Source organism: Portunus trituberculatus, chromosome 21 (assembly GCF_017591435.1).
Source record: "Portunus trituberculatus isolate SZX2019 chromosome 21, ASM1759143v1, whole genome shotgun sequence".
NCBI lineage: Eukaryota > Metazoa > Arthropoda > Malacostraca > Decapoda > Portunidae > Portunus > Portunus trituberculatus.
Genome location: NC_059275.1, coordinates 3709375 through 3733565, shown reverse-complemented (window position 1 = coordinate 3733565; position 24191 = coordinate 3709375). Strand labels below are relative to the sequence as shown.

The 24191-nt window shown below is 43.7% G+C and overlaps 2 protein-coding genes across 5 annotated transcripts in view; both read right to left on the bottom strand.

The window, feature by feature from the left end:
* LOC123506908 (bifunctional protein GlmU-like) overlaps positions 1-4278 on the bottom strand; it is a 66500-nt gene extending 62222 nt beyond the window's left edge. The window contains exon 1 of the mRNA XM_045259301.1: positions 4236-4278. The gene's annotated coding sequence lies outside the window, so the exon portion shown is untranslated. The remainder of the gene's footprint in view (positions 1-4235) is intronic.
* A 263-nt stretch (positions 4279-4541) lies between these two features.
* LOC123506902 (AN1-type zinc finger protein 4-like) overlaps positions 4542-24191 on the bottom strand; it is an 87234-nt gene continuing 67584 nt past the window's right edge. For 2 of the 4 annotated variants that reach the window (XM_045259286.1, XM_045259284.1), the window contains exons 2-6: positions 9403-10273; positions 8689-8911; positions 7725-7865; positions 6911-7034; positions 4542-6597 (exon numbers count right to left, since the gene is read on the bottom strand). In XM_045259286.1, the coding sequence (XP_045115221.1) occupies positions 5329-6597; positions 6911-7034; positions 7725-7865; positions 8689-8911; positions 9403-9739 (2094 nt within the window). In that variant the 5' untranslated portion in view covers positions 9740-10273 and the 3' untranslated portion in view covers positions 4542-5328. The remainder of the gene's footprint in view (positions 6598-6910; positions 7035-7724; positions 7866-8688; positions 8912-9402; positions 10274-24191) is intronic. The other 2 variants (XM_045259287.1, XM_045259288.1) reach the window with 2 other exon arrangements.

The window sequence follows — 24191 nt, the reverse complement described above, 5'->3', positions numbered from 1 at the left end:
TTTCGACAGTTCCCGTGGAAGGAAAATTGACGACTTTTGATATATCATTTGTGATCACTTCAGTTAGCTGTACTGATTGTTTCAGCTTGTTACGAATTTGTTCCTGGTCTTAGTGCACTTTGAGCTAATATTCCTGGAGCAACCATCACGCCCCACCCCATCCTGCTCACGCTCGCCGGCAACACTCAGCGCGCCGCTATCATGTACAATGCAAACTGACTGAAAGCCTCTGGTGATAACTTGGGTCGAATCTAAATAAAAAGGATGACCAGACAAGTGTTATTTATTTTTTTTTATGTACTTTGTGGGCTTTTTTCACGGGAATATATGGGCTAAAGGGGATACTTTTTTGTGGTACTTCCCATCTCAAAACCTACCCGCTAGGAAACCGTTGCCCGGAGTGAGGAAGCCCAACCTACACTCCGACCGTGGACAGGATTCGAACCCGTATGCTTGGAGACCCCCTCGGACCCCAAAGCACGCATGGTTCCACTGCACCACGGTTTGACAGGAGAGGCGTAGCCTGCGTGAAGGAGGAGCAACATAAAAGACAAAAGCGGAGAATGCTGACTCTTACACGCCTGGATACCCGCGAGAGTTAAGAGTATATACACAGACGATACAGTCATTGAGATACTTGCAATGCTTAGGATGGTGACGAAGACGAAGACGAAGACGAAGATGTGGCAACGAGGAAAAGAAAGAAAAAAAAGTAAAGAAAAAAAAAATAAAAGCAAGCCAAAAAAAAAAAAATAAATAAATAAATAAAAGTATAAAGAAGCAAATATAAGTAACATCAATTGAGAATATATAAAAGGCATGTGGACAAAAATAGCTCATCGGTACACAAACAACGTTACCGGTTCTCAAGGTGACACATCTACGCAACAACACGCGGAGGCCGCATGTGCTTCCTCCCAGTACCACCAAACAACAATCCACCTCTCTATTCTTGGAACGCTTTGCTCTCCCATCAAGAATATTATCTCAGACCACAGTGACGTCTTCCTTTGTTTCGTTTTGTGTTTCTTTGTGGTGTTATGTGGTGGCTTGGCTGTGTGCGGGCTTGGCTGTGAGGTTGTGTGGTAGCTTGGCTGTGTGGTGGCTTAGTGGCTTTGGGGAGGGAAATACTGTTCTAGGAATTTAAACTTACATCTTTTATTTTTCTTTCTTTTCTTGAATTTTTTTTTTTTTTTTATTGATGTCGCAGAGTAATCGTTCAACTGTGACTATTCATGAAAGCATCCTTGAGTGTTTTAATATGCAGTGTACTTGTTAGCCATTCACTGCAGTAAGGAAAAACACTTTAAAAAAAATCCTGTAACTTCCTCTTATACTTAACGTTTCTACAAATAAAGTGGGGTGACAGTATCATTGTTTAGTGTTCACGTTTAGATTAATGTTTGGGGGATTTAGCATTATTTTGTTTATCTATATATGCTTGTGTTTGCAGGGTGAAATTAAATATCTGACAACGCTTGGCATATTTTCGCTCACCAAACATCTTTAAAAGCATAATTAACTTCATCTCATGGGCAACTTTCACATCCTTAAAAAGTCTCAATAACATCCTTTGGTAACTGGTAACTTTCTTATCGAATATGTAGAATACTTGTTCAGATACCACGAGAATCATGAAAATGCCTTTGAAAACCTTACTGACTTCCACTAGAACGTAATACAAGTGGTCTAGTCGGAGTATTTAAGCCCTTCAGTACTGGGACACATTTTTTCCTTGAGATTTGTATACGAATAGACCATTTTATTGACATTAGGAAGAGTCTATAGAAGTCAGGATATTAATGGCCACAGTCTTCACTATTTCAATCCCCCACATGAATTTTGAAGCTGTACAAAATCACCAAATAGTGAGCAAAATGACTATGGAAACGCGTCATGGTACTGAAGGAGTTAAGAACGCGGTAACAAGTTGACATACAAGTAGTGACTCATTTATTCTTTCTTCTTCCTATTGGTGTATTTCAAGAGGTGTTCCAAATAGATCTCATAATTAGGATCTCTTCCCATACGTGTTCATCCCCCTGGTGTGTGTGTGTGTGTGTGTGTGTGTGTGTGTGTGTGTGTGTGTGTGTGTGTGTGTGTGTGTGTGTGTGTGTGTGTGTGTGTGTGTGTTCAAAATAAATATCATAATTAGTATCTCTTCCCATACGTGTTTATTCCTTGGTGTGTGTGTGTGTGTGTGTGTGTGTGTGTGTGTGTGTGTGTGTGTGTGTGTGTGTGTGTGTGTGTGTGTGTGTGTGTTCAAAATAAATATCATAATTAGTATCTCTTCCCATACGTGTTTATTCCTTGTGTGTGTGTGTGTGTGTGTGTGTGTGTGTGTGTGTGTGTGTGTGTGTGTGTGTGTGTGTGTGTGTGTGTGTGTGTTTATCTGAATAAGCTAAGAATAGCCGTCGATAATGCTTTCAGAATGTTGCTGTGGCTTTAAATCAAATGTCCTTGGAGAGAGAGAGAGAGAGAGAGAGAGAGAGAGAGAGAGAGAGAGAGAGAGAGAGAGAGAGAGAGAGAGCACCTCAGTTGCCTGCTGGTCACCCAACCAGTCTTCCCCATTACGGAGCGACCTCAGAGATCATAGACCGATCTTCGGATAGGACTGAGACATCACACACAACACACAATGGGAAAGCGAGCCGGTAGCTGGCCGGTCTTCCTCAAGAAGGCACAAGTAAGGCGAAGGACAGCAAGTTGCCAGGATGGGTGGACGCCTGAGGCTGCCAAGAGGGTGGGTAGGTCCAGTGTTGTGATGGCCAGGGGGGAGAGCCGGGAGCGTAATGCAGTATGTTGAGAGAGGAGGCGTGGGCATTGAAGCAGGAAATGTTCCATGGCCTCAGGGGTAGTCCTACACCAAGGGCAGAAGTGGTCACGAGACAGTCGACGGATGCGATGCAATTAAGGAGTATGGTGTGGCCCAGGCGGAGGCGGGCAGAAAACGCATATATATATATATATATATATATATATATATATATATATATATATATATATATATATATATATATATATATATATATATATATATATATATATAAACATGTTTTATTTGCCTTATAAGTTCATAACCACGAGAAAATACAGGGAAAAATAGGGGGTTGGGGAGGAAGCATGGGAAAAATTTTAAGTTACTCCTAACAACGTTTTCTATGAAAGTACTCGCTTTCAACAGATGGCAGCACCATCGCTGTCCTCCAACCTTTAACACACACCAAAACTTCCTCTGTATGTTCCTTGGCACAGCCTAACTACATGAAGGCAGTACACTAAGTAGTAAGGGCACACACACATACATACCTAAAGGCTCGTCGACACAGGTGCTCAAACAATTGCTGTGAACATTGTCTTTAATATGTTTAGTGTATGTTTGCAGTAGTATTTAAACAGCTGCTTGGCAATGCGATTCACTTATGTTATAAATATACTAACAGCTGCGGTGACGCGGCACTTGTGTCTACACCTGTACTGGGACATATGTTGCGAACACTTCCGGCACCAAGGGTGCCTTGCAGAGACTCGGCAAGGCGTCGTTTGAAAGTTGACAAACGTTTGATCGAGCACGAGTCTTGCAGGATCCACGCTGTCTCGTCCACATCACTGCTGCACTCAAGTTCACCACAACTTGATTCAATAAGTCTTTTCCTTTATATTTGAGAGCCAATTTATTCCTGTATTTCTTTATATTATTGTCATTCATTAGATATTCTCAAAGTTGTCAAAATATCAAATTAAAAAATATAGTTGTACTGTACATGTATTGCGAACTGACACCTAACAATAGTATACATTCCCCGAGCTGTTCACTTTAATACCGTTAACGTTTTCTTTCACTATCAAATCTCTAGCTAAAGAAAACTGAGAGCGTCTACGTTTTCCTTACCAACATCACACCATACCACAGTTAAGTTACCCCTTGACTACACACACACACACACACACACACACACACACACACACACCCTGACTTAATCAAGAATACTATCAACATTTCTTTTAATCTTGTTACGAGTTGTCGTTTTTCATTCTTGCTCGTTTTCTTCTCATTCTTCAATACTTGATAATGGTAACAGCATTCCAAAAGCATAAAATGAATAGGCATTACTTAAGTGAACGAAAGATAAAGTTAAGAAAAAAAAAGAGAGAATTTGAGAGAGTAGACACAGAAGGCAAAGACGATAATGACAATATTAAACTGAAAACAAACAATAAAACAATCTACTTACTCATCAACCAGTGAGCGTTGGTGACCGTGTGTTGAATGCGGCACGGAGGCACACACACACACACACACACACACAGAGAGAGAGAGAGAGAGAGAGAGAGAGAGAGAGAGAGAGAGAGGCAATCTAAAGCACTTTCAACATTCCTGCCCCTCTCACTGCTTACAGGAAACTGCCAGCCATCATGATCACGTGACTCGCCTGCCAGCTGTGCGTGTCTTTCCCACGAGACATTATAAATCTAGACTATGCTAATAAATACAAATAAGACATGATGGTTTTCGAATAAGGTATAATAAAATACATTGATTGAAATATATATGTATGTAATCTCTGAGTAAATTAGTCTTTTATGAAAACAAACCATGGTGAGTAGTTAAGAGTAGTGTAGGGTAGCCTAGCAAGGTGGTAGGCTACACAAATGAAAGTACAGCTGTTTGCTTTGAAATAGGGTACATGAAATTATATACTCTGTGGAATGCATAAATAACCTCTGTATGATTGAGTATGTATGAGGAAAACACATGAATTCGTGAGGGCGAGAAATAAATGTATAGGTAGCCTAACCGAATAAAAGAGCCTTTCACACGAACCAAACACATATTGTATAAATTGGCTATTAACTTAAAAGAATATGAAGTAACAAAAATAATAAAATGCTTTCATTATACACAAATGCATAAACAAACCAACACGTCTTTGGAATACCGGGAAGTTCAAATCGAGGTGAGGTGCCCTTGACGTATAACACAACTTAACTCCATCCCTGGGCTGCCTCTACCACTCGTTTCATGTTATACACTTGCTTATGGGTTTGTGTGAAGTCTTGTCGCCTTGGTGAGCGAGTCCTTTGTGTGTGTTGACTGTTGATCTAATGTGTCTACGCTTTGCACTGTTGGTATCCCTGCTGGGTAATACTGGCCGGGCCGCCGCGCTTAGAGAGAGAGAGAGAGAGAGAGAATTGACATAGTTTAAAGTATCTAAAGAGCCAAGCTACAAAACCAATGAAAATATAGTTAGTCACTCATTCTCTCTCTCTCTCTCTCTCTCTCTCTCTCTCTCTCTCTCTCTCTCTCTCTCCAGGGGTGTCGCGGCCTCATATCTTGGGCACTCTGTTGGGCGCCACTAGGGGATTGGCCAGGGCCAGCATGGCGCGGCCCGCCGTGCGGTAGTCGAAGGAGCAGGTGTGCGTCTCGGAGTAGCGGTGCTGGGCGCAGAACAGGCCGCCGCACCGACATTCGTACGTACTGGACACTCCGAGGCGCCGCGAACACTTCTCGCAGCGTGGCTTGCGGCGATTCTTGCGGCGCTTGGGAGTGACAGGGGGTAGCACGGCTGGTGGCAGCGCCATCCTGCCGCTGTTAGGCCGCGACGCGCCGCCCCCGCCCTGGCTCTGCATGAGACCCCTCAGGGCGTCCCGCTGCTCCCGGGAACCTGAGGTGACCAGAGCGCCCTGACCAGGGGAGGGAGGTGTGGCCCCGCGGGTGCGGAGCGACGCCAAGGACACGGACACAGAGTTGCTCCTGTGGGTACGGGGCGGTGGACCAATCCCCGTGAAGCTGTGGGACAGGCTGAGGGGCGGCAGGCCAGTACCCGCAAGGGGGCTCCCCTGCAGCTTGGACTGCCGCGAGTCTCCGCGGGATGGCTCCAAGATGGAGCACAGCTCCCGCAGACGGTCGTCAGTGTCGCGCAGCATGATGCGCTCCCCCAAGGCGTCAGGTAGGGTGCCAGGCCGCCGCTCCAGCACCTCAGGCGAGGTCTTGGGGCGGCGGCCCGCCGTGTGGCGCACGGGCCGCAGCAGCTCCTGGTTGTGGGAATGGTTGAGGCGGTCCCTGTCGTAGCGTTTGTGTTTGCCCGAGGACACCACCTCGGGCAGCATGTACAGTGGCGGGTTAGGGGCGTCCCTGCTGGGCCACGCCTCCTGTTGCCTGCCCGTCGCAACGCGGCCCCCATGTTCCGCGGAACTCTCTCCCCTCCCCAGCATCTCTTCAACGGCCTCCAGGCGGCCACCGATCAGCTGGGGGCGGATGGCCTCCAGGGGCTTCCGGCGAGAAAAGTCGACGGGCACGGGTGGGTTGGCGGTGGGCAGCTCACGCAGGGTGGGTCGCCCGTGGCTAGATTTCATAAGCTCCATTCTTTCCTGCGTGGTGGGCCGCGATCCGCGCCGCACAGTCGCTAACCGCTTCACGGGGCTTCGTTTCCGCGGCGTGGTGTGGGCGGTGCCCCCTCCGGCGAGCCCTGAGATCTCCGTCAGGTCGAGGCGCGGTGTGAGTACCTCCTCCAAGCGACCCGGCACAGACTTGAGGCTGCTGTTGAGCGACGTGTGGGTGCTGCTCACCACCGCCTTCCTCTTGTCCTTCTTCTTCTGTAAGGAAGTGTGACCATGTAAGACACTCTCTCTCTCTCTCTCTCTCTCTCTGCACCATTACACCACACACCTGTATGTTTCATTCTAAGCTAATAAAGACATCAAGTCACACACTAACAAAGACTCCGGGAGTCATGACACTAATTATCCTATACGAAAACTATCACAATCAATTTTCTTTATTGTTCATCCCTGCAGTCCACCAAAGACCATCCTGCATGCCCCGCCCCCGCCCTCCATGACGCGCACACCACACTGACTAGCCTTCCCACACTGTGCCTTGCTGTGCACCCTCACCCCTGCACTGTACCTTGCTGCGCAGCCTGAGCTTGTCCATCTCTACCCGCAGGTCAGCCATCCGGGCCATGGTGCGCTTCTCCTCCTCCGTCAGCTGCGTCTTGAGCGCCGAAGCCTCCTCATCCCCGACACGCCCGCTGTGGACATGACATGGTTTACACACACACACACACACACACACACACACACACACACACACACACACACCGCGTAGTGTACTGGTTAGCACGCTCGACTCACAATCGAGAGGACCCGGGTTCGAGTCCCGGGAAGCGGCGAGCCAAATGGGCAAGCCTCTTAATGTGTGGCCCCTGTTCACCTAGCAGTAAATAGGTACGGGATATAACTCGATTGGTTGTGGCCTCGCTTTCCCGGTGTGTGAAGTGTGTTGTGGTCTCAGTCCTATCCGAAGATCGGTCTATGAGCTCTGAGCTCGATCCGTAATGGGGAAGGCTGGCTGGGTGACCAGCAGGTGACAGTGGTGAATTACACATACACTCTTGAGAGTCTGGCTAACCTTCTCCTCACCTGTTTCTCCATCACAGTTCTAAGCTCACACAGAGAAGGCAAGAATCTCCCCCATTCTTACGTCAACATAGATATAATCACGTCCCCACATGAGTCAGGAAACTCTCCAGTGAACAACTAGACATCATGAGTGCGATGAATGACACTGCCGCTCCTCAAGTCACTCACAAAGGGTTCCAATAAGGAAGGACAATATATGGAGTATTTTATGTACCTTGATGCATCTCTCTCTCTCTCTCTCTCTCTCTCTCTCTCTCTCTCTCTCTCTCTCTCTCTCTCTCTCTTTCTCTTTCTCTTACTTGGTGCCCGAAGATGAGGACTCGTTGAGGGGCGAGTAGGAGCCGTCGGGGTTCTCTATGACCCGGTAAAAGTTCAGGTTTCCGTTCTCGTCGTCGTGGAACACAATGAAGGTGAAGGTCTGTCCGCTGCCACCCTGAGGACTGCAGAGTGCCAGTGTTGTAGTGAAAGAAGCAACACAGCAAGCAACACAGCACGACTATTTTCAAGAGCCACAGAGATGCTTACGCAATTTCTCACGAACGTTTCTCCTGGTTATGGTGTAAAAAATGTCAATAATCTGTTACTAGTCATGGAAATTACCTTAGAAATCTGTGTACCTTCAATTAATGCCTTTTCAGATTATAGTGCAGTACACACAGGAATCATGTGGATTTTAAAATATCATATAGAACACACACACACACACACACACACACACACACACACACACACACACACACACACACATGATTTAAAAAGGACAAAGCAATAATCCTTTTTTTTCCTATTTCATTTCACCTGTAATCCATTTTTTCATTCCTTTTTTCCTCCCTGAATCCTTTATTTTCATCCTCGATCCTCTTACTCCTCATTTCCTTCACCCTTAATAATTTTCTTTCCCCTTCTTTCTCATCCTTAATCCTTTCTTTCACCCCTTTTTTCATCTTTAATCCTTTACTTCTACCTTTGATCCTCTTTCTCTTCCTCTCCTTCACCCTTAATCCTTTTTTCTCCACTTCTTTCATCTCTAGTCATTTACTTTCACCCATGATAATTTTCTCTTCCCCTCTTTCTCACCTTTTTTCTTAATCCCTTATTTTACCCTTGATCCCTTTCCTCTTCCCCTCTTCTACCCTTTCTTTCCCCCTTTTTTCATCCTTAATCCTTTAATTTCAATCTTTCTCTTCCCTTCCTTCACCCTTAACACTTTCTTTCCACCTTCTTTCACCCTTGATCCCTTTTCTCTTCTTCTTCACCCTTAACCTTTTCTCTCCTCCTTCATTCCTCCACCTGTTGTCGTCGAAGGTAAAGTCACGCAGCAGCAGGTCGTCGTGGGTAGGCAGGCGGCGTGCATTGATGGGGCCGCCGTGGATTGCCAGCACCAGCCGCAGCGTCGAGCCGTCCACTACCTGCTGGTCGATGAGGCACGCGTCATCCACCAACTCGCGGTCCCGCAGGATGAGGTGCTGGTGGCTGGGATGGATGCCTGAGGGAGAGGATGGGATTAGAATACTAACAGAAGATTGGCACCAGAAATATAGGCACTAAGGAGTATAGACACAAAAAATACATCGAGAACAGAAATGAAGACTACATCAATGCAAGGAAGTGAGGAATGTATTGTTGTCTCCTTTAGTTGATGATTGAGGTAGATGGAAGGATGTGTTGTGGAGAGGAAAGGGAGGACAGAAATGCAAATAGAGGCAATGAACGCTCAATCTTCTCCAGAAAAGAAGTGAAGAAGGTATTGGCGCCTCTACGGGTGGATGACTGAGGAAGATGGAAGGGTATGCATGGAGGGAGGGAAGGGAGGACAGAATGAATAGAAGACTGACACCAGAAATACGAATAGAGTGAGACAGAAAAAGGACGTTAACAAATAAGTGAGAGGGATATTGGCGTCGCCCGTGGTGGCTGCCTGAGGGAGGTGACAGGTGTGTATGGAGGGAGGGAGGGAAGGAAGGATAGTCAGAATACCTTGCGTGCGGTACAGCAGCTCCTTCAGACTCGCCGCGGTGTCCCACTGGGAGATCCTCACGCGGTAGGAGTCGCCGGTCAGCGTCTCCACCACCAGCTCCAAGGTGTCCTCTTCCTCCTCCTCCTCCTCCTCCTCCTCCCCGTCCTCAAAGTCCCCGTCGGCGTACACCTCCAACATGTCGCCGGGATCGCGATGGCTCAGCTGGGGCGGCGTCTCGCTCATCATGGTGCTCACGCTTTCCTCGTCGTCAGCGTCAGAGGGGCGCCGGGAGGAGTTCTGGAGGTCTTCTTCTTCAGAGGAATGTTCCTGCCTCCGCCCGCCGCCCGCGCCCTGCATTTCGCTCAGGGGAACGTGCAGGGGCAATCAGAGAGTCCTCCATCTGGCGGAGGTGACCAGCAGCGAAGGGCGGGACCTCACTTTCCTCAGGAGCATCGCGTTAACGCCCGTTGCAGACGCCACCGGGACGTGTGAACCGCCCTTGGGCATCGTCACGTGGCCAGGCAGGGGCGTGAGGTGCAGCGAGCCGCGGGGACCTCAGCCCTTACCGAGGTCACGCCCCATCGCCACCATTACCTCACTGAACACCATGCACTGCGATCACATCCTTCACACAGGCGTCTGCAGGACGAGGCGGCGCTCACTGCGGCCTGGGGTGCTGGTCCTCGTGGCGGCGTGCGATGTCACTCAGTAACAAACATACACATCTTCTCACCTCTTTTAAAGGTTGTGTGGCAAGGTGAACCGAATGGTAAGCTGTGGGGCGTATTGGTGGTGGTGGTGGTGGTGGTGGTGGTGGTGGTGGTGGAGAGACACTGGCTCACGAAAGACAGGAGGCGCCGCAGGAAGCTCCAAGACTCACGCCTCGCACCGCTGCAATGAAAAGGCTAAGTCAGGATTGAGGAAGATGCAACACAACAACACAAATTACGAGAACACTAAGGCGTGTAGGAGGGCAGGTGCTGGTGAAGCTTTGCCGTCCTCCCTCGCTTCACCGTGACGTGCATGACAACCCATCACAGCCTGCAGTGTGCACCTACACACTGCAGGACGGAGGAGGCGAGGCAGACGGAATCAGACAGACAGAGGTATGAGATGAGAGGTTAAGGAACAGTAACCTGGAAGAGACGGAAGTAAACAGAACTGAATGGAAAAGTTGTACGGTATGATGATGACAATGATGTATGATGACAATGAAGGATGATGACAATGATGTATGCATGTATGTATGTATGTATGTATGTATGTATGTATGTATGTATGTATGTATGTATGTATGTATGAATGAATGAATGTACGTATGCAACAATATTAAGAATGAGGACAAATAATGATTAGAAAGTTACTTCATAAACATTATACCAAACACAGATGACTCACATCAACACTTGGAATCACGCATCATCATCAACAACAACAACAACAACAACAACAACAACACATATGCCTTAGTGTAACAAAAACTTCCACGTGTACACAGACTCTCATATCTTGCAGCTTTCCTTACGTCACGCCGAGAAAGAGTTATAGCTGGCTAGGAAGAAGAGATGAGCAAGTGGGAGATTAAAGATTAGATGAAAGAGTAAAGAAAAATTATGGCTGAAGGGAAAAAAAGACACAGACACAGAATACCACTCTTTTCTCCTTCCCCTTCCTCCTACAGACACACAGACACATATTGTAAGACTTTAAGAGGGATAGGAAAGGGAAACGGGCTGAGATGTGGTAGAGAGATTTGAAGGTATAAAGAGAGGTTGGGAGAAAAAGATAACAGAGAGAGAAATACATAATCCATTCCTCCTAGACACGCAGTTACACAATCTAAGAATTATAGCAAGGATAGGAAGAGGAAATGGTCTGAAGCGTGGGAAAGATTAGAAGGAATAAAGAAAAGTTGAAGGAAAAAGTTAACAAAGAGAGAAATACGTAATCAGACTCCCTTCCTCCCACAGATACGCACTTTCATGATTTCCCAAGTAAAGTCACAGCAGAAAGACACAAACTACTGCCTTGGTCCCCTTCCAGCTTCGTGTCACCCTCAGGCCATAGCCATCTCCCGCTCTCTCTGTCGATCTTATTCTGAAACACTGTGCTGCACTTCCGCTACTTTCAAAAGGCTCTGATTAAAATTACATGAGTCTTTAAGGATGTTTTTAAGGATGTTTATAAGGTTCTAGTGAGAGATAAAGAAGATTCCTACATTACTAATAGGAGAATAGTCTTAAGAACCGGTCCAATGTGTGTGTGTGTGTGTGACCCTTAGAAATAATTGTGTTGAGAGAGCAGAGCGTTTTAGAATACTTCCTGCTCTATCCTCTTCTCGTTAAATTACTTGAGTGTTTTAGATTCTGGTGATAAATGGACTGTACTGATAGGAGAAATAGTCTTAAGAACCGGCCCAATGTGTGTAGCCCTCAGAAATAGTTGTGTTGAGAGAGAGCAGAGTGTTTTAGAATACCTCCAGCTCCATTCTCCTTTAGCTGATATTACACTGGTTTCTTAAGGAATTTTTTAAGATTTTAGTGATAAATGAACAAGATTTTTACAGTATTGATGGGTGAAATAGTTGTGTTGAGAGAGTAGACCATTTTAAAATACTTCCCATTCCATTCTCCTCTGGTTAAATTGCTTGAGATTTAATGTCTTAAGAACCAGCACGACATCTCTGTTGCCTTTAGAAATAGCTGTGTTGAAAGAGTAGAGCTTTTTAGAATACTTCCAGCTCTTCTCCTTCCCCGTTCCCTTCTTGCGTGCACGAGTAGAAATGAGGGGGAGTATGACTGATGGGGTGAACTCTGCTGACCTTGAACCTCTGGAAATTTAACTTTACCATTCCAAAGATTTAAATGACAACAAGATTTCACCGTCTCAGTTGTCTGGTGCTCACTGACCCAAACTTCACAACAGATGGTTTGGTAGTTTGGGTGTTATCTTGTGCTATCGATATCACCTAAAACCATAAACTCCTTCAATACCAGGACGTGTTTTCTGATTTATTCTGGTTACTATTTGGCGATTTTATACAGCTTCAGAATAAAATACTTAGTGAAGACTCTGGCCATTAATCTTCTGAAATCCATAGACCAATCCTAATGTAAATAAAATCATTTAATCACACCAAAAGATCATGATAAAAATGCATTCCACTACTGAAGAGGTTAGTCAAACTGAAATTTGAGGGTCGTTTTATCTGAAAGTCGTGAAATATACGGTAAATTTATTACGCTGAAGATTTAAATGACAACAAGATTTCCTGCTGGTTGTCTCGTAAATGATGTTTTTTCCCTTCGTTTGTATTTTCCTGCCTTTATTTCATTTCTTATACACAAACTTTCCACTTTCTCTCTCTCTCTCTCTCTCTCTCTCTCTCTCTCTCTCTCTCTCTCTCTCTTTTAAAGGGTATACTTTTTGGGGTACCTCCTATCTCAAAGCCCCCCCCCCGCTAGGACACCGTTGCCCCGAGTGAGGAACCCTAACCCCTGCCCTGAACCACACTCGGACCGTGGACAGGATTCGAACCCGTGCACTTGGAGACCCCTCGGACCACAAAGCACGCATGGTTCCACTGCACTCTCTCTCTCTCTCTCTCTCTCTCTCTCTCTCTCTCTCTCCAATCATCACGTCACTTTTTCACTCTCTTGTTAGTTTACCGCCACTCTCGTCACTTCCCTGTTCGTGGGTTTTCTTTGGTTCATTAAATGGGTGACTTATTCATTTTGTTGATCTGTTCATTAAGTGTATTTTGGGTGTTTTTAGACGCTACTTATCTGGGTTTAGTTGTTAGGTTTCGTTTTTTTTTTCTTTATATATCTTTTATTCATTCGTGTGTGTGTGTGTGTGTGTGTGTGTGTGTGTGTGTGTGTGTGTGTGTGTGTGTGTGTGTGTGTGTGTGTGTGTGTGTGTGTGTGTGTCGATTCGCATTAAACACCCTTAACAAAAAAAGCTCATAAAATAACACACACACACACACACACACACACACACTCAGTCTCACGCACACGCTAATATTTATGTGCGTATAGCTAGAAACACGTAAACACACTGCTGTTTTCTCTCTCTCTCTCTCTCTCTCTCTCTCTCTCTCTCTCTCTCTCTCTCTCTCTATTATTATTGGAATAAATCGATTGAACTTTTGCGAGAGAGAGAGAGAGAGAGAGAGAGAGAGAGAGAGAGAGAGAGAGAGAGAGAGAGAGAGAGAGAATTAATCCGCTCTACCAAGAAAAGACTGTTTAAACGTAGGGAAGATGAAAATATATATAAGACGGTAAGGAAGAAAGAAAGGAAAGGAAAGAAAAGAGAAAGAAGGAATGAAGGAAACAATGGATGAGAAAAGGAAAAAAAAAAGAAACGAGCTTCAGAGAGAGAGAGAGAGTTAAATTATAGTCAGTCTCTCTCTCTCTCTCTCTCTCTCTCTCTCTCTCTCTCTCTCTCTCTCTAGCATTCCAGTTTGTTTACTAAGGTTCCTGAGGCAATGTTTTCAAGTAGGATTTACACTCTTATGCCTCCCCTTCCTCCCCCCCCCCCCGAAGGGTTGGCACTGAATTCCCCCGCCCTCCCCTCCGCCCCTCCTTGCCAAGACCCGCCCACCTTTCATGACTCCGCGCGCGCCCTGGAATGCACGTGGCGGGGTGAAGTGAGGTGAGGTGAGAGGGAGAGGTGAGAGGTGGGGAGGGAGAGGTGAGAGGTGGGGAGGGAGTAGGGGAGTAATCAATATTTGGTGTTAGGAATTTTGTCACCTTGTGCTCTCTCTCTCTCTCTCTCTCTCTCTCTCTCTCTCTCTCTCTCTCTCTCTCTCTCTCTCTCTCTCGGGTAAAGCTTTTTCTTTCTACCATTTGTTTGTTTATTTGTCTTTTTTTCAGCAGAATAGGGAAATAGATGTTACCTGTTAGTTTCTCTCTCTCTCTCTCTCTCTCTCTCTCTCTCTCTCTCTCTCTCTCTCTGATCGGTCACCATTTTCTCTTGTTTTTAACTGTCTATTCTTCTTCGTTTTATTCAAATCATATAATTTCTTCTCCCTTTCCTTACTTCCTTTCTTCCTTTTCCATCTTCCAGTTTGTAATCTCTTTTCCCTTCCTTCCTTCCTTCTCTTCCTTCTTCTCTAGTCTTAGTCATGTAATCTCTTCCTCCCTTCCTTATTTTCTATACCTTCCCTTCTTCTACCTTCACAATGCCATATATATTCCCTTCTTTTTCTTTACATCATCCTCTCCTGTTTAAACTCCCTCATTCTCTTCTTCTTCCTCCTCCTCCTCTTCTAATCCTAGAATCTGAATCATGTAATTTCCTCTCCCTTTGCTTCCTTACTTCTTTACTTCCTCCTCTGATCCCCTCTCTCCATCCTCCCTCCCTGCTTAAACCTTCAGTAATTCTCTAGTCTTTCCCAGGAATACAGGAGGGGGCCGGTGTCTGTCTGAGGTATCCTGAACTCTAATAGCACGTTAGGTAAGCCCCGTGTTTACTGATGATTATGTACAAGGGAAGCCACACCATGCATTATACTGATCTCTTTATACATTCACTCATTCATTCATTTGTGCATCGATTCTGCTGTTATCTGGTGGTTAATATGTTGTGTGTTGTGAGAGGATTAATATACATGCATACACACAGATAGGCAGATGGAAGGGCAGCAAGACAGATAGATAAAGGAGACGAACACAAATGGAAGATATAGACAGACAGGTAAACAGAGATAGATAGATAGATAGATAGATAGATAGATAGATAGATAGATAGAGAGAGAGAGAGAGAGAGAGAGAGAGAGAGAGAGAGAGAGAGAGAGAGAGAGAGAGAGAGAGAGAGAGAGAGAGAGAGAGAGAGAGAGAGAGAGAGAGAGAGAGAGAGAGAGAGAGAGAGAATATTAACAACCCTTTACTTTCTTTCTTTTTTTTATATTAATTTTTTCATCTTTGACTCTTCCCTTGTGCATTGAAGAAAATAAAAGAAAAAAAGGAAGATCGAAAGACGAAGAAAAAGAACGAAGACAGATAAAAGACGAAAAGAAAAGTAAAATAACACAAAGAATAGAAATAAGATTAAGAAAAACGGAATACAAAAATAAGACAATAAAAAATAAACGCTGAAAAAACTGAACAAAACACACACACACACACACACACACACACACGAAGACCAAGAAAAAGCACATACATAAAAAAAAAATAACGATAAAGAAGAAAAAAACACCCCACCAATTTCACCCCAAACGTGTCACTCTTCCCCTGTCACGTCACGCGGTCAACTGAGAGGCTCCCTGAAGTATTACCTGCAAGTGTTACCAATAAGGAGTGCCTACCTGCGATTACAGGGCCGCTGCTGACGTCACACACACACCTGTCCACCAACCACCACTGCTACTCATTAAGGTGTGTTGGGGGAAGCAGGTGTGTGGGTATATGCAGGTGTGTGTGTGTGTGTGTGTGTGTGTGTATGTGTGTGTGTGTGTGTGTGTGTGTGTGTGTGTGTGTGTGTGTGTGATGAGAGAGAGAGAGAGAGAGAGAGAGAGAGAGAATTATACTGGCAAAATATAATGAACCATATTCACTTAAACGATTTGAATATGCTCTCTCTCTCTCTCTCTCTCTCTCTCTCTCTCTCTCTCTCTCTCTCTCTCTCTCTCTCTCTCTCTCTCTCTCTCAAACTTCCAACACACTATGCTCTTAACCTTCCTTTAATGCTCCAGCCATGCTCCTGACCTTCGATTCCCTCCCCAATGCTCCTTCCCCAATGCTCTCTGATACTTCGTGACCTTCCACCTTCGTCCGTCATACTTGCCCTCAATTTTCGTTCATATTTTTTATCGCTTATTTCTTTCATATTCAAGGACAAAGCGAGAAAAAGAGGTGAACTAAAGGAAATTGCTGAATAAATGCCTTGCGGGGGTGGTGGTGGTGGTGGTGGTGGTGGTGGTGGTGGTGTGTGTGTGTGTGTGTGTGTGTGTGTGTGTGTGTGTGTGTGTGTGTGTGTGTGTGTGTGTGTGTGTGTGTTTTCAGGTGTGTTAAGAGGGAAAAGGAGGAGGAGGAGGAGGAGGAGGAGGAGGAGGAGGAGGAGGAGGAGGAGGAGGAGGAGGAGGAGGAGGAGGAGGAAGACGAATGACAACTAAATACATTACACAAGACTTCCTAGAAGGTTATTAAATCTCTCTCTCTCTCTCTCTCTCTCTCTCTCTTGGTAAGGTAGAGTACGACAAAGGAGATGTCAGAGGACGAATCATTATTTACACTGATCCTCTCCTCTATGAGTGAAGAGGAGGAGGAGGAGGAGGAGGAGGAGGAGGAGGAGGAGGAGGAGGAGGAGCAGGAGGAGGAAGAAGAAGAAGAGAAGAAGAAGAAGAAGAAGAAGAAGAAGAAGAAGAAGAAGAAGAAGAAGAAGAAGAAGAAGAAGAAGAAGAAGAAGAAGAAGAAGAAGAAGAAGAAGAAGAAGAAGAAGAAGAAGAAGAAGAAGAAGAAGAAGAAGAAGAAGAAGAAGAAGAAGAAGAAGAAGAAGAAGAAGAAAAAAGAAAAAGAAAAAGAAAAAGAAAAAAACAAGAACAAGAACAAGGAGAACAAGAAGAAAACAACAACAACAACAACAACAACAACGACAACAATTAAACTTCAATTACGAAATTCTCACATGCGCACAAAAAAATAACAATAACAAATAAATAAAAACTCAGGAAACACTTACGAAAAAAAAAACAGTTCTCCCAATGTTCTCTCTCTCTCTCTCTCTCTCTCTCTCTCTCTCTCTCTCTCTCTCTCTCTCTCTCTCTCTCTCTGGAACATCGTAGACAGCAGAGACAGAGGAGAGACAAGGACTAATAACAAGGGAGGCTACACACGCTCACTTTTTGCTCTCTCCGCTCAATTCAAACAAACAAGTCAATGAAGAATTAATTATCAGTGCCATTTCAACTGTACGGTTCAAAATCTTGGTTTGTGCGATGTCTGTGGAGGACGAAAAAGTTAACTGTACTGATTTGAAGTGTGCAGTTAATCCCTTCAGTGCCATGACGCGTTTTAATATTTATTCTGCTTACTATTTGGTGATTTTATACAGCTTCAGAAACTTATGTGGAGATTAAAACAGTAAAGATTCTGGTCATTAATCTTCTGACCTCCACTGACTTTCCTTGTGTTTATAAAATCGTTTAATCTCACCTAAAATTCATGATAAAAATGCATTTCAGTACTGTTAAACCGGAGCGTATGGTATGGAGACAAAATTTAATCTAAGAATGTGCTGAGTCTGCACTCTACACCAGCGTGGTCGTGACGTCACGGTGCCTAGCATGAGGAACGGATTGTAGAGAAGTGGATTGAAGTTTACAGGAGCTATGAATGCTTGTGGAAAATCAAATACAAATGCTATTCAGACATTAAAAAAAAAAAAAAGGATCAGCAAATAAATGAGTTATAGAATAGTTACATGTTTAGTTAGCGCCTAGGATGACTTTGCTGCATGTGTACCGTAGACTGCTATGTAAGTTGTAAAAAAATCTTCACCAGAGATAATGGCTTTCCTCGTGCATGTGCCCTTTCGTTCAAGCAAAGGAGCTGCCAAAGATTAAAGGTGCAAATAATCCTTCTCTGTCATACGAAAGTTGCACCAGACATCACTGCAGCTTCACCTCATCCAACAGACCCGTGGTTTTCTTTATGTAAGACAGGAAAACTGGCCAAGGGTAACATAAGACGAGAAAAAAAGGGTCACTTAATCGCCAGTCTCCTTGTAGGTCCGAGAGAGTTAGCAAAAGAAAAAGAAAAAGAAAAAGAAAAGAAAGAGAAAAAAAAGGAGGGAGAGGTTAAACGTCTTGAAACCTCTCTCTTAAATGAAGTGAAGAAAACAAAAACAAGAAACTGCTTTTCTCTTCAACATCTTTACACACCAATCTTCTAGTCTGTCTTTTTTCTCAACACCGTGACGCAACACCAGCCGGAAGCGAGTCTTTATCATCTCTTCTTATGTCGTCTGCTGGTTAACAATGACCAAAAACTGTCAGGTCAGGTCAGGGAAGGTCAGGTCAGGTCAGGTGTAGGTCGGGAAGCTTGGCCTTTGTATCGGTGCTTCTCTGATCTTGCTTCTTATCTCTCTTTTTATTTTATTTTTTTCTAATCTGTCCATCACGTTCCTCCGCTGACTTTTCTCTTCTTCCACATTTCATATACTATTTAATTCTTCTCGTGTTGTCTCTTGTTGTTGTCTCTTAGGTTGTCAAAAGTAATCGCCCTACTTCTATACATGGCCTTCGCAAAGCTATTGTCTTTCTCCTTATCAATGTACCGTGTGAAGGCACAACAACTACTACTACTACTACTACTACTACTACTACTACTACTACTACTACTACTACTACTACTACTACTACTACTACTACTACTACTACTACTACTGCTGCTACTGCTACCACTACTACTCCTTCTACTACTGCTACTACTACTACCGCTACTACAACAACAACAACTACTACTACTACTACTACTACTACTACTACTGTTGCTGCTTCTACTACATTCTTCCTATCCATATCAATCATGCAAACAGAACAAAAACAAGAAGACCTTTTGCACTTCATTCTCACGCAAACCATTGCAAAGAGAAGAGGAAGAAAAGTGAACGAATATACTGACACGCCTCCTCCTCCTCCTCCTCCTCCTGTTCCTCCTCCTCCTCCTCCTCCTCCTCCTCCTCCTCCTGTCCTTCTCCTTCTACTTGTCCTCCTCCTGCAGGCTGAAAATTCCATATCGATCATTAGAAGAGAGGGGAACGCTAGGTGTGTGTGTGTGTGTGTGTGTGTGTGTGTGTGTGTGTGTGTGTGTGTGTGTGTGTGTGTGTGTGTGTGTGTGTGTGTGTGTGTGTATGAAGAAGTAGCAGTAGTAGCAACATGAACAACAACAGTAGTGGCAGTAACAGTGGTAATATTATTATTATTATTATTATTATTATTATTATTATTATTGCTACTGGTCATTAGTAGTGGTGGCAGTGGTAGGTAGTAGTAGTAGTAGTAGTGGCGGTGGCAGTGGCAGTGGTGGTGGTAGCAGTGGTGGTGGTGGTGGTGGTAGTGAACAGCAGTAGTGGCAGTGGCAGCAGTGGTGGTGGTGGTGGTGGTGGTGGTGGTGGTGGTGGTAGTAGTGGTAGTAGTGGCAGCAGTAGTGGTGGTGGTGGTGGTGGTGGTGGTGGTGGTGGTGGTGGTGGTAGTAGTAGTGGCAGTGGTAGCAGTGGTAGTAGTAGTAGCAGTAGTAGTAGTAGTAGTAGTAGTAGTAGTAGTAGTAGTAGCAGTACCAATATTACTGCCACTATTGTTGTTGTTCGTGTAGTAGAAGTTGTAAGCTTCTCTTTCTCTGTTCTATAAAAAACATAACGAAAAACAAAAGAAAAGAAAAGAAAACATGAAAACTAACAATAACAATACTTAACAAAACAACAAATAAATAACAAAATAATTAAGAAACATTAAATGAATTAAACCTCAACAAAAAAAATGTATCTTTATGAATACCACCACCGCCACCACCACCACCACCACCACCATAATCCAGCTCCCTCTGGCGGCTGGCCTGGATTTCAGTGGGTGCCCAGCCCTTGGAGGGGGAGGAGTGTTTGTACGTCAGTCCTCGCAAATCGTCACCCTCACCATGACCTCCTTTCTCGCTCATTCCCAATGCGCGCGAGTGTGTGTGTGTGTGTGTGTGTGTGTGTGTGTGTGTGTGTGTGTGTGTGTGTGTGTGTGTGTGTGTGTTTGTTGTTTCTTGTTGCCATTGCAGTTCGTTTTTTTTGTTTTTACTATTCATCATTCCCCCTCCTCTCTCTCTCTCTCTCTCTCTCTCTCTCTCTCTCTCTCTCTCTCTCTCTCTCTCTCTCTCTCTCTCTCTCTCTCTCTCTCATTGTCTTTAATTCCATTCTTCCATTAATCAGTTTTTTTTTTTTTTTTGCCTTTCCCTCTGTATCCATTATTTCATTTTCTATTCATCATCATCATCATCATTATGTTTTTTTTATATTTTCTATTGCATTTTCCTTTTTCCCTTATTCTCATTTGGTACTTCCTCCCCTTCCTTTCCTTTCTTTCTTTCTTTCCTTCTTCTTCTTCTTCTTCTTCTTCTTCTTCTTCTTCTTCTTCTTCTTCTTCAGCCTCTTCGTTTATCTTTCTTCTTCTTGTTACTGTTCTTGTTTTGTCATCGTTTTTCATCTTCTTTCTCCTCCTCCTCCTTCTCTCCTCCTCCTCCTCTTCTTCCTCCTCCTCCTTCTCCTCCTCTTCCTCTTCCTCTTCCTCTTCCTCCTTCTCCTCCTCCTCCTCCTTCTCCTCCTCCTCCTCCTCCTCCTCCTCTTCCTCTTCCTCTTCCTCTCCTCCTCCTCCTCCTCCTCCTCCTCCTCCTCCTCTTTCTCCTCCTCCACCTGCACCTCCTCCTTTTGCTGTTATCACTACTGTAACCACAACAAAAATGACATACATGCACTCATTATCTCTCTCTCTCTCTCTCTCTCTCTCTCTCTCTCTCTCTCTCTCTCTCTCTCTCTCTCTCTCTCTCTCTCTCTCTCTCTCTCTCTCTCTCACGTGCACAGGTTCCCACAATCAATTCCTTCACGCTACTCCGTTCTGGAAACACTTTATAATTCAAGATGTTTATTTTCTTTTCCTCCTCCTCCTCCTCCTCCTCCTCCTCCTCCTCCTCTCGTTGCTTTTTTTTCTTTTCCTTTCTTTTATTTTATTTCCCAACAGTTTTTTTCTAGTTTTCCTTTTTCTTCTTTTTCTACTACTGTATTCATATTAATTCTTTGTTCTTTAATTAACTTCTTCTTCCTCTTCTTCTTCTTCTTCTTCTCTTTTTTTTATTCTCTTTCTTCTTTTTATTTTTCTTTCTTTTCTTCTTCTTCTTGTTTTTCTTTTTCTTTTCTTCTTCTTCTCCTTCTTCTTTTTCTTTTTCTTTTTTTTTCTTCTTCTCCTCCTCCTTCTTCTTTTCTTCTTCTACTTCCTCTTCTTCTTCTCTTTCTTCTTTTGTTTCATTTATCTTTGATTTTTCTACTGGTATTCGTCTTTTTACCTGCTTATTCTCTCTCTGTTACTCCGTTCCCTATATTCTTCTACAATGTTAAAACAATAACGGCAACATTAGCAACAACAATACTAACCAAAATAACGAGAACAACAACAATTACTACTACTACTACTACTACTACTACTACTACTACTACTTTTTCTATAGACACTGTATTCAACTTTACGTAATGTAACAAGCATTATTAGTTCATTTTCGTATAAAAAAATTGTGTTAAACCTCCTACTCCTCCTCCTTTCCCTCCTCCTCCTCCTCCTCCTTCTTAATATCAATTCAAACACCATAAAAATAAATAATACAAGATGATCCTCCTCTTCCTCTTCCTTTTCCTCCTCCTTCACCTCTCTGTCTTCCTCCTCCTTCAAACACCATAAAGATGAATAAGCCAGGGCGAACAGGGAGGCAAAGTGTGACGTTCATTGGTAATTCATCAGTGTTCCCAGAGGCACAGTGGTAATGCACGAGAAGAGACACTTGCTTTTAGCCCCTTCAGTACCATGACGCTTTTCCATATTCATTCTGCTTCCTGTCTGATGTTTTTATACAGCTTCAGAAACTCATGTGGGGAATTAAAATAGTGAAGACTGTGGCCATTAATCTTCTGACCTCCATAGACCCATCCTAATGTCAATAAAATGGTCTAATCGTGCACAGATCTCAAGGTAAAAATGTGTCACAGTATTGAAGGGGTTAAGAGCAGAGGAGTGGTGTAACAATGAAGTGAAAGGAAGAGAGTGGTGTTTGACATTCTTTACATGTCTAACTATGAGATTAACTGATTATTACAGAAGCATTTAAATAGAATGAATTGCCTCACTAACTACCTAACAAATGAATGAGCTATCTAATTAACTAACTTACTAATTAATCAAGGAACTTATTGACTAACCTACTTACTGACTAATTGATCCAGTGGGCTTTTTATATATTGTTTGTTGCCCTTGGCCAGTTTCCCCTCGTGGATAAAAGATAATAACTTGCTGATTAACCAAACGCAACCAAACCTAACTTAAACTAACGTAACGTAACCTAACCTAACCTAACTTAAACTAACGCAACCTAACCTAACTTCAAATTAACCCAACCTAACCTAATCTAACCTAACCTAACTTAAAACTAACCTAACCTAACCCAATTTCAGCCTTAACCTAACCTAACCTAACCCAACACAACCCAACTTAACCTAACTTAACCTAACCTAACCTAACTTAAACTAACCTAACTTAACCAAATAACTTATTACTTAACTAACTCCGCAGTAATTCATTAACTTGACATAATAAACAACTAATAAATGAACTAAGTGGCATCCCCTCTCTACCCTCCCTCCCTACCACAACACACAACCCCCCCCCCAACAATCCATCCCCAAATCCCAACAGCAGGTGTTACCCTCAACAAGTGTGTGTGTGTGTGTGTGTGTGTGTGTGTGTGTGTGTGTGTGTTAAGACCTCACGCTAGTTTCGTATTGAGTGTTTGGCGAATGATATATACACATGTACTTTTCACACACACACACACACACACACACACACACACACACACACACACACACACACATGTACATTTCACCAGTCACGCAATGTTTAAGAGAGAGAGAGAGAGAGAGAGAGAGAGAGAGAGAGAGAGAGAGAGAGAGAGAGAGAGAGAGAGAGAGAGAGAGAAACTTACAAAACTACAACAGATAAGGAAGTTTGAATAACAAGGAGGGAAGGAAGAAAGAAGGAAGAACGAAAAAAGAAAGAAAGGAAGGAAGGAAAGAAATGAAGGTACGAAGGAAAGAAAGAAAGAAAGAAAAGAAAGAAAGAGAAAAGAAAGGAAGGAAAGAAGGAAGGAAGGAATAAAAGAAAGAAGGAAGAAAGACAGAAAGGAAGAAAGAAAAAAGGAAGAGGAAAGAAAATAGGAAGGGAAAGCAATTGAAAAGTAAGGAAAGGAAAGGAAAGGAAGGAAGGAAGATAAAAACAAAGGAAGATAGGAAAGAAAGAAGGAAGGAAGGAAAGAAGGGAGGAAGGAAGAAGGAAGTGAAGGAAAAAAAAGAGTTACTGAATTAGATATATGAAAAACAAAAAAACAAAGTGTATTTATTTAAGGCAAAATGCAAAACAAAAAGGATCAATATGGAATGGGTAAGTCTTCCTCGCTTCCAGGAATTCAGAGAGGAGGAGGAGGAGGAGGAGGAGGAGGAGGAGGAGGAGGAGGAGGAGGAGGAGGAGGAGGAGGAAGGAGAAGCTATTTTAAAGAACCAACAATATAAAATGAGAAACTGAGAGAGATTGACGATAAAAGGAAGAGAAAAAGAAGAATAAAAGAATAAGAAGAAGAAGAAGAAGAAGAAGAAGAAGAAGAAGAAGAAGAAGAAGAGGAGGAGGAGGAGGAGGAAGAAGAAGACAACAATAAATCAACGGAGTGAAGGACAATAAGCTAAGAAATGTAGGAAATGTTTTGATCTTAAGAGGAAAAATCGAAGTGTAGATTCCTCTCTCTCTCTCTCTCTCTCTCTCTCTCTCTCTCTCTCTCTCTCTCTCTCTCTCTCTCTCTCTCTCTCTCTCTCTGGCTCATCATCGTCTTCCTTTTCACTTTTTATCTTTCCTTCACATATTTTCTTCTCTGCTTAAAATCAATTGTTTTTGTCTTGTTTCATTGTAAATTGATTATTTTTTTCCTTCCTCCTCCTCCTCCTCTTCCTTCTAATCTTCTTCCTCTTTTCTCTGCTCCTCTTCTCTAATACCACTCTCTCTCTCTCTCTCTCT